Here is a 10,728-nt window from a genome sequence, read left to right on the forward strand (position 1 = left end):
TTCCTGTCTGCACGTGCCCGTCCTGGCGTTCCATCACGGCATCGTTCATGACGTAACTCAGCAGGGCGACGCCCATCGGCGAACGCAGCCCCGGGCCGCGAGCTGAACTCTTGAACGAGGATTAGAGTGTCATCAGCGGGGAATGTGCAATCATTTCCCAGTTCTGAGATCACTGCGAGGGCTGCTCACAGCTTTCCTAATAACAACCTGAAGGCACCGTCCGTGTAGCGGAGAAAAAAAGAAAGAAAAAAAAGGCAGATGCGTACTTGATGAGGAGCTGTAAAGCGCTGCACGGAAAGTGTCTAGAGAGATAAAAGTCACCATTTCGTAACGTGGTTGTGGATGTGCTTGCAGATAAAGGAGGTGTCGCGACCAGAGGGAGAGTAATCAACACATTGCATTACCTTAACGGCGGTGGCGGTTAAGGTAACCCCCCCACCGTGGGCCACTGTCGCATGACTAAGGATGCAGAACGATGACGGTTGAAGGCTACAAAATGTTAATTCTACCCAGAGTCGCCCCCCCCCCCCCCCCCCCCCCCCCCCCCCACTTGAGAAACCAGAAGAAAAAAGAACAAGTCCTCCTGTTGCTTTGCAGTCTTTTTCTTCGGTTCCAAAGTTGCGCTCAGGTCCTGACAGCAACCCTGAATCTTGTCCTTTTTATGTGCTTCTTTCCCATTTTTTGGTTTACATACGACAGTTAAAAGTACACAGGTTTAGGGGTTGGAGGAGGGTTGCAACAGAACCGTCCTCTTTGGATTTCACAACTTTGGAGTAATAAATAAAAAGCAAATTCATTTGGATTTTCAATTTGTTGCTTTGGCTCATTGGCTGGAGTAGAAAAAAAAAAAGAAGAAGAAATGTTTGCATAAACTGCACATAAATACTGCACTGCTTCGAGCGAGTCTTGTTTTGGTCACAAAAGAGTGCGCTACTCCCCGTTTCAAAGGGCCGCTGAGATACATAACTCAAGGATGTGGTGGAAGGCACTGAAGAGAGACTACACGGTTCACAGGACCCACATACCTCGGTCCCGTTCTGAGGTGCAGGAGTGTTACTGAGTTACTGAGGTGAACTGTCATTCGAATACTGCAGGACAAACGGTGCACACAGAGAGAGAGAGACGAGTGGCTGTCACTCACAGGACGCCGCTCTTAGCCCGGCGAGTAGCGGCCGATGGTTCGTCCCTCGGACAGCGGCTGCGGGGGGAGAAGGGGCTGCCCCAGGACGTCCATCTTGTCGTGGGTCAGACCCAGGTGCTCCGCGGCGAGTTTGGACAGGGGGTAAAGGCTCTCCATCACTTTGGCATCCAAGCCCAGCTGCTGTTGGGCTTGGATCAGCAGCTCGTTGGCCTTCTCCTGCTTCAGCCCCAGGTGCTCGGCCGTGTACTTGCTCAGCGGGTAGATGCCCTCGGTGAACTCCAGCTTCAGCTTGCCGTCCGCGGTGAGCCCGCCGCCGCCGCCGCCGCCGCCGCCGCCGCCGCCGCCGCCGCTGTGCATCTTCATGTGGCTGATGAGGTTGCGCTGCTGCGCAAACTTGCCGCCGCACACCTGGCACTCGTACGGCTTCTCCCCGGAGTGGATGCGCATGTGCTCGGTGAGGCGGTACTGCCGGGTGAAGCGCATGCCGCAGGCGTCGCAGGCGAACGGCTTCAGGCCCAGGTGGCTGCGCATGTGCCGCGTCATGGTGCCGCGCTGGGTGAACTTCTTGCCGCAGATGCTGCAGGGGTACGGCCGGGTGAGCCAGTGGGTCTTCTCGTGCTGCCGCAGCGTGGCGGGGTCCTTGTACGACTTGTCGCAGTTGGAGCAGCGGTACGGCCGGATCATCTCGCCCAGCCCGCCGCCCCCGCTGGCCTTGCCCTCCAGGTGGGACAGGCCGCCGCCGCCGCCGCTGCTCAGGGCCTCCGTAGCCGTTGGTGCCGCCGCCGCCGCCGCCGCCGCCGCTCTTGCCGTTGCTGTTGCCGTTGCCCGTGTCCATGCCGGAGTTGCCGTACAGCTCCTCCTCGGTGTGCGTCTCCACGTGCGCGTTGAGCTGCTCCGAGCTGGGGAAGCCCTTGTCGCAAGGGATGCAGACGTAGAGGTTGTCTCCGAAGCTCTCGGGCTCGTAGGGCATGTGGAAGCGCCTCATGTTCCCCGTCGGGGAGGGTCGCCCCTCGCTGCTGCCCGTCTCCTCGCTGCCCGAGCCGCTCTTGTCGTCGGCCCCCTCGCTCTCCTCGCCGCCGCCCTTCAGGTGGTTGTGGTGCTGGTGGTGGTGGTGGTGGCCGTCCTGCTCGCCGTGCCCGCCGCCCTCCTCGTCGTCCTCGTCCTCCTCCTCGTCCTCGCCCGTGTACATCAGCGGCTCGTTCTTCACCCAGCGGTAGATGTTGCCCATCTCCCGGGCTCGCTCCCCGGCGTCGGTGGGCGTGTCCGGGCTGGGGGGGCACGGGTAGGGGTCCGTGCCCTGGGAGACGGAGCGGTGGAGGTGGGGGAGGTGCGGGCCGAGGGGCTGGTTGTGGTGGGGGAAGGGCGGAGGGAGGACGGAGCCCGGCTGGTCCGCCGTCTCCATCTTCTCCAGCGAGTACGCCCGGCCGTTGGCGCCCGGCGTGGGGCTGGTCCGTGCGCTGCGGGCGCCCTCCCGCTCCTCGCCGTGGGGCGGGGCGCCGGCCAGGTGCGACTGCGACGGGGCGTGCTGGGACTGGGAGCCGGGGCTCTTCTTGGAGAGGTCCAGGCCGTAGACGGGCGAGCGGTTCCTGTCCGGGTGCGCCGAGCGCAGGCCGAGCTGCGAGGGCAGCAGGGCGGGGAACACGGGGGACCCCTGGGTGGAGGAGGGCGCGTACAGCTCCCCGGCGTGGACGGCCAGCGGGTGGGGGGCCATGTCCTCCAGGGGAGGGGGGCGGGGGGTGTGGCTGTTCACCGCCCCGCCGGGGGGGCAGGGCTGGATGACCGGGGTGGAGACCCGGTACCGGCCAGCGCCCCCCATGACCCCCATGCCGACGGGCCCCATCTTGCCGTAGGGCAGGAAGGCGGGGGCCTGGCGCGGGGGGTACTTGCCGTTCCTCTTGAGCTTCTTCTTGCACAGCGCCACCAGGTCCAGCAGCTGCAGGTAGCTGGCGGCGGCCAGCACGGCGGCCAGGTTGGGCTCGGCCGGGGAGGCGGGGTCGGCGTCGCAGAGGCGGCCCGTGTAGATGTAGTCCAGGACGACGCGGAAGACCCCCGGGCTCACCATCTCGTGGTCCAGGTTGATGAGGTTGTCGTGGACGACCAGGGACTTGAGATAGAGGCTGCTGGCGGCCAGGATGTTCTTGTGGGCTCGGAAGAGAGCGTTCTGCACCACGATGATGACATCGCAGAGGAAGCCCTTGGTGCGCTGGCTGTTGAGCTGCAGGAGGAGGTGCCTAGCGTGACTTGGAACTTCCATGGCGTCCAGCATCGTCTTCAGACTGCCACCTGCAAGGCACAGGAAGCGGCGGGCGTTACATCACAGCGAGCGTAGTAGCATCGTCCTCGGAGGATGTGAGAGCAACAAGCCCGAAGGCGGGGCGGTTGTGCTAGTGTGTGTTGGTGTGAAAACGCTGGGAGGCGTGGGCGCCCGAACACCTTTGAGGTCAAAAATGGTCGCACGAGTCACTTCTAGTAACGGCATGATGTGAAAGTCACTTTTTTCACATCACGTCATTTTGTTTTGTTTTGTTTTGTTTGATTATTCAAAGGTGCTTTACCATGAGATGTTTCTTTTAAATAATAGGGATTTTTGTGGAGAATTTATCATTCTCATTTGTTGATATTTCAAGTAAGTATTCAGGCTTTAATCGTCTGTTATCTCGTATTCACTCGAGATAAAGCATGAGGAAACATCATTAATGTGACGGTTATTAAAACCAACCCAAAGTAAGCGTTTGCTAAAGGGAAATCGGTCGCTATTTGCTATCACAAATCTAAACGCTCACTTCCTCTGCGTCTTTCTTCTCAGATATACTTTTCAGTCTTTCCCCTTTTTATTTTTTCTGCACACACATATATGTGTGTTTTCTAGCTGCCGACTACCAGATAAAATATTCCAGAAGTTGTGCAGAGTCTGAGACGAGCAGTACTGAGCGTTACGCAAGCCGTGATGAACAGCAGATATAACCTGTGGGTTGGAGACACACATCCAAAAACAGATAGGCCTTTCAGCTCTCCTTCTGCCCAGTCATATAAGGAACACTGCGCAGCTCGCTGCTAAATCATGGTCGCATAAGATAGCCCACTGATTTATCTGGGGATGAACTCAACTCTAATGTACACACACACACACGCATACACACACACACACAGGGCACTCGTACACGCACACAACACACACAGTCACTCACTCACGCACACACACAGAGACACACAGGGCACTCATGCACTTACACAACACACACACACACACACACACACACACACACAGGGCACTCATACACTAACAAAACTAACTCACACACACAAACACACACACACACACATACACACCATCCCCATACACACGCAGCACTCATTTACACACAAACACACACACACACATACACACACACACACACACACACACACACACACACACACACTTACACCACACACACAGATGTCTTTACACTCAATTGGAAAAAAAGATTGCACAAATGCACTCAAGCGAATACACACCTACACACACATGCACACACACACACACACAAACACACACACACGCACACAAACACACACAAACACACACTGCTAGACAAATGTATAAATGGCAAAAGCATAAACCAAAGTGGAGCAATATAATTGAAACTAACAGTTAAGGTATCCTTGTCAAATATAATATGGCTGAATTAGTTTAAGTCTTTAATCTCAGGAAGCACATTTAACATTAAGAATAATTAAGCATTGCTAAACCTGGTCTATGAGAATTTAGTCCTGTCAATCCATACGTGACTACTTTTGTTATCGATGATGGGGAGACTCCAATCGTATATCTTTGGTATATATCGGACGGCAGCGTTTAGTGAGGGTCTCTCTGTAGCACGCGTCTCACACTCCCTGTGTCACAGTTCCTGTCTCCCCCTCACTGTCTCCCCCTCACTGTCCCACACTCTCACCTGTTGGTTTCACCCTAAAACACTGCAGAATAAAGGGTCGTTGTGGACTCCGTAGGGCAAATAACACACGTTATATCACTCATGTCATTTGAATGACACGGGTGGTCGATTAATTGTTTGGTTGCTTCGAGACTATGAGAAGACCGATGAGTCGAGATTGATAACATTAAATGTTAAATGCCCCCTCTGATTCACATCACGCACCTGTCAAAACACAATTTGTGTCAGGCTGAGTTAGACTGAACTCATAGTGCGCCGGTTTTATGTTACGTTGCTCGCATAGATGCGACTGGATGACATCCGGTGTATTGTTTATAGGTGCATACTGTTTAATTAAATGTACCGCTACTTGGCCAAAGATATAGGTGAGTAAACCCCTCGGACACTTGGAAAGCGCGGACAACGACGGTCCATTGCAGCATGGTGTAAATCCTGAGCGCATACGCCGCTGCCTTAATCCTAAAACCCGCTCGTGAGAACGCTCCTCTGTACGAGGTGGGTCCTTGTCCTGCTTATTTTACTTTTATTTGAGTTTGTGTCGCAAAATGCAATAGAATCTCTCAGTGCATATTGGAAAATAGATAAGAAATTATGAATTAATGAACGGAATTGTAGGATGAGCTCAAGTCTATTTATGGCCTGCGTTGTCGCTTCTGATTGGAAATAGACATGGGAGTGAACGTTTTTTTTCTAATATTGCAATCTTCATAAACCCCATGTTGTGATGACACGGCGTTTAAATCCGGCCTTGTGTGTTGGTGTTACGACCTGACGGTATATGTGGGATGTAAAACCCCAGAAGGAAAAAATCAAATATATTTATATATTTTTATCAAATATCAGCTCCAGCTGTTTAAAGGGGGGTTAGTCATTAAGTGGCAAGATGCTGTAGAGATGCACAACAGCTTGGGACGTATAAAGCCACACAGAGCAGAAAACTGGAACCCGGGGCGCAGAGACGAACCATTTCATTGTGCGTAAACTGGAATGGCAAAAGAGTCTCGTCAGTGAACATCAAAAACAGATTCATATTTTGTTCCACCCATGTATGGTTTCTGTTATCCGGACACCATGCTCATCATTTATCAATAAAATACTATTGCACCCCCCGATTTCACTTTCATGTGCACCAAAACTCTCATTCATAAATCTTCCTTGCGTACAAGTTGGCTGAGTTGGGTTTAGCTGTGGTCTTGCAGGAGGCGCGATGTTAATGATAATTTAAGAGCCATCCCTGATATTAACACAGTATTTGGCTCAGTCTACAATCTTCCTATTTACATAACCTATTTATAGTAATTAATATTTTACTTTTTAATATTTTAAATACACAGAACAAATTATACTTACTCAATTAAATTAAATTCACGTATAGAACAGATTTTGCTTGGTTTAGTTAATTTCATGAGATTTATATTTTGAATTTAGCCTAATATGCATAACAAACTTAGCAATACATTTTACTTTTTCGTACAGTTTGGCTTTACACTTATTAAAATATATATCAGAATAAGATTACCGTTTATTAGTAGGCAGAAACAGAAAAAACGCAACAGTACAGAATACATTAAATGGTGTTGTTGTTAGTGAAGCTGCAGGGCCCCAGACTTTACTAATTGATCCTCACTGAGGGCCCGGGCTTTATCTTAGCCTGCTCCTCATAACGGGCAGTTAACCAGAAGCCATCGGGCCACTGTCCCCCTGCTTCTGAACCATGGCATCGTATAGGATCTATTGCGCTGTGTGTAAAGTCAGATGCGTGTAATATCAGGCGGCTGTTTCTGTGAATCAGCTTGAGCTCTGCCTTCCTTCCACATTTATGGACATTTTGTTTCTCGTTTCGAGAAATTCGCATTTCTCAGGACACACATCTCCACTCACGCGTAAATGTCGAACGAACACTAAATGTCGATGAACTTGGACTTAAAGTGGAAACCACAATTTAAAACCCACTTTATTTTCACCATCATCTGGAGTTTGAACACATTTTTTGCTTAGTACTAAATTGTATTTTGGTAATTATAAGAGATTAGAATTTGATTATCCATTTTTAAAGTGATTAGTAGTAAGCTGAAAACAGGCCTTGCTGCTGCACTATCCAACCGCTCTCACCCTTCGAGCCAATTTAGCCCACCGTCACATTAGTTTAATCACCATTAATAACCAAACCAATAAATCAAGTAAGCAAACATTGAGGATCAAAATATGCCAAGCGTCTAAAAGGATCCATTCATGAAATATCTCCAGGCCTACCTTCTATTAGGAGTTGGTTTTTTAGGCAATTTAAAACGATATTGTCAATTACATCACAACACTTTCAGCAGCCTATGAAGTTAGTGCAACGCGAGGATATCCTATTAAAACGTCTTAAAGTAGGCGATAAAAACATGTTACCAAAAAATAAAAGGACGCCACATCCAGGCTGAGAAAGGACTGAAGGATCATTCCTGGTAAATGTTCCTTAGAGCTGGAGAATAGACCCAAACAGGGCACTGGATCTTACCTGCATGCCCGATCTCTGCTGCCATCCGATCTAAGTCTCCCTTAATGATCATCTCAATAGTCTTTTGGAGTCATATCTGACGTTCAACTCTCATCTGCCAGCCTCCAAAAACCATGCCAGTTTTCCAGGCACGTCTGCCAACTCCTTTTATTATTAATTGATATGAATTTCTTGTTGCTCCTTACGTCCGCCCTCCCACCCACCCCTTTCTCTCTCTCCTTCGCTCTCTCTCCCTCCCTCCCTCTTTCTCTCTCGCTATCTCTGCCCCTCCTCTTCGTTTTGTTCGCATCCCCTCCGATCAAAAAAATCGCGTCCCTCGACCAGCAACAGATTCCTCCAATGTTTTTTTTTCGCCCAGTGATTTCCTCGGCTGTTGGATGAGTTGAGCGCGAAAAGGCGCACAGAGATGATAGCGGAGGCTCTGAGCGTCCCTGGGTGTTGTAGTGTCGCCCCTGTGATGTCAGGAGAGCCGAATGAAGAACCAAGAGGTAAGACCGGGGGCAGGAACTCCGAGTGACCCCGACCTGAACCTGACGCACATCGCCTTAAAGAAACACACCGGGTACTGTGTGCATTACACCGGTGCTTTAACTCACTTTTACGCACGTTTAAGCGAGTCTCTCTGAGTCTCTCTCTCTATCTCTCTCTGTCTCTCTGTCTCTCTGTCTCTCTGTCTCTCTCAGGTAAAAGAAACACCTGTTGGCCCCTATTCTTCACTTTTATAAATGCGTTATAGAGCAAAGTTGGTCCTCGGAGGATAAATGAACACCATTCAACACCGTATTGAATAACGCTGCAAAATAAAGCCATCGGCGTTTAGTTGAATGCTTTCATTTATACGACGGACAATGATTTTTTAAATTTAGGATGCTATTAAAACTATTCATTGTGCCCTCTTCTCTGTATAAATAGGACGTTATATGCCCCTCACGAAGTTATCCAACCCTCCATGAGAAAGAAAGCAAAATGCGATCACCGCAATGCAAAACACCAAAACGAAACACAAGTCTATAATAAGCTAACTCCATGCGAGATGAGTTGGAAGTATCGTTAGTCCACATCACACTTCAGAAAACTCATGTCTGGGAATATATCACAGAAATGCACTTGGAAATCCCTCACCACAGAGGGTAATCGCAGTCCCCACTTAACGTCATCTCCAGATCTGCCCCGGATCCAACCTACCTCGGACTCATGTCTGGTGTCTACCCGGCGGTGTGGTCTATCTTCGAGGTTTCCTCATGGAGACCTTGTGCGCCTTATCCCTCGATGCTGCCTCTTACCAGGTCTCCATAGCGGCTCGCCTCCCTCAGTTATTATTTTTTATCCCTTTACTCTTGTACAAAACATTCGATCCCCACGTGCACCAGAAGTATCCCACTTAAAGATGGTCATGGTCCGGTCGGACCTCGGCTGCCCGTCCTAGAGAACGCGCGGACAGCGACACCTCATGGCCAGTCCGCGTAGTGACCCGGGAGTTTTGGATCCAAACGATAGAGATGTAGTTAATGAGCGTGAATGATCAACGTTTATTACGATATTCATTGTACTTTTGTCATGAGTTGCCAATTTAACTATTTGGTGAATGGACCAATTCAAATAAATGTTTTGTATTTTGTTATCAGACAGCAAATGCCTACTACTCTATATCCTAAAAAATGTAATTTCTTAATACAACTTAATATAAGGCCAAACATTTCAGGATAAACAAACACATCCGTTCCAATAGAGACACGTTTTTAACAAAACAGGGTTGAATAGTGTGGGCTAAAACTAATTATTTTACCATACTCCCTGGCTAACCGAAATCAAGCGTGGCATTGATCCAATGAATCAACACGCGTTTTGGGTCGTTTTAATCGGGCGAGCAGCTGACGAGCTCGTAATGCGGGACCCTTCCTCTCTGTAGCGGTCCCAGATTCCCGTGATGTGAGGGATGCTCCGTGCTGACAGAGTTGGAGCATTGTCCTTCACTTCCACTGTCCCTGATGACCAGCTGATAAGCCCAGAGCTGGACTCACATGTGGACCGAGACGATAGCCAGCCAAGTTTAAAAATAGCTTGCAGCCAGTGAATATGGTGATATGTACCATGATGCTTTGCCATTGGGGGACATAATACATATTTCGTGTTAGTGTTCAATTCAACAATGAGTCTGAGCGATGTCTGGTGATTTAAAAATACCTCTTTTTTTAAATCAAAAAATACCTCTACCACTTTTTAAGAAGTGGATCTTTGGGTCTCAAACAGCGGTAAACTTGTGTATGAGTGGCCAAGATAGAAAAATGAAAACATCAATACTATTAGTAATGTAATCAATGTTACAGCTATTACAACTATTAGTAATGTAATCAAATATGTATGTTTGTTACAGAGTATTGGCTCTCCCAGATAGAACGTGTCAACCTCCAATAATACTAATCACCAATCAGTCTTCCCCCACACAGCCATGCATTGAACATGAAACCTCCTCTACTCATGATGCACATTTTCAGCTTCAGATCCTTAAATGTTAGTAGAACCTTAAACTACCCACTTAAAACTGAACAAACTTAAAGGGGTAAGGGAACCTGACCCTTAACCCTAACCCTACCCAACACCGGAGCAGATGATAACCGTTCACAGTCCTCCACGTGTTCTGAGTACCTTCTGATAATCAACCAGGGCACACGTCTGTGTGTGTGTCTGTGTGTGTGTGTGTGTGTGTGTGTGTGTGTGCATACTTGCGTGCATGCATGTTTGTTTGTGTGTGTGTGTGTGTGTGTGTCTGCATGCATGTGCTTGTGCATGTCTGTTTGTGTGTATGTGTGAGTGTGTGTTTGTGTTTGTACGGGATGTTTGTTGTGTTTATGTGGCAATGGGAGAGAGACAGCGAGAGAGAGAGAGAGAGAGAGAGAGAGAGAGGGAAGGAAAGAGAAAGATGCAGAAAGAGAGGGAGATAGGGAGAGAGAGAGAGAGAGAGAGAGGGAGAGACAGAAAGAGAGAGAGAGGGAGAGAGAGAGAGAGAGAGAGAGAGAGAGGGAGGGACAGAAAGAGAGAGAGAGAGGGAGAGAGGGAGAAAGAGAGAGAGCGAGAGAGATAGATGGCCCAGCGCTCCCTGCAGCTGAACAGTTAAACCAGTTTCACTGCCGTCTCTCACCTTGTAAATC

The 10,728-nt window shown here is 49.4% G+C and overlaps 1 protein-coding gene across 1 annotated transcript; it reads right to left on the minus strand.

Moving 5' to 3' along the window:
* Positions 1 to 585: 585 nt before the first annotated feature.
* hic1 (hypermethylated in cancer 1) lies at positions 586 to 7,705 on the minus strand. Its single transcript, XM_079732723.1, is given in 3 exon segments — positions 586 to 1,906; positions 1,908 to 3,424; positions 7,580 to 7,705. Coding segments are annotated over 3 exon segments (2,322 nt in total). The 5' UTR covers positions 7,632 to 7,705; the 3' UTR covers positions 586 to 1,153.
* Positions 7,706 to 10,728: the final 3,023 nt, after the last annotated feature.

Source organism: Pollachius pollachius, assembly GCF_949987615.1.
Source record: "Pollachius pollachius genome assembly, chromosome: 3".
Lineage (NCBI taxonomy): Eukaryota > Metazoa > Chordata > Actinopteri > Gadiformes > Gadidae > Pollachius > Pollachius pollachius.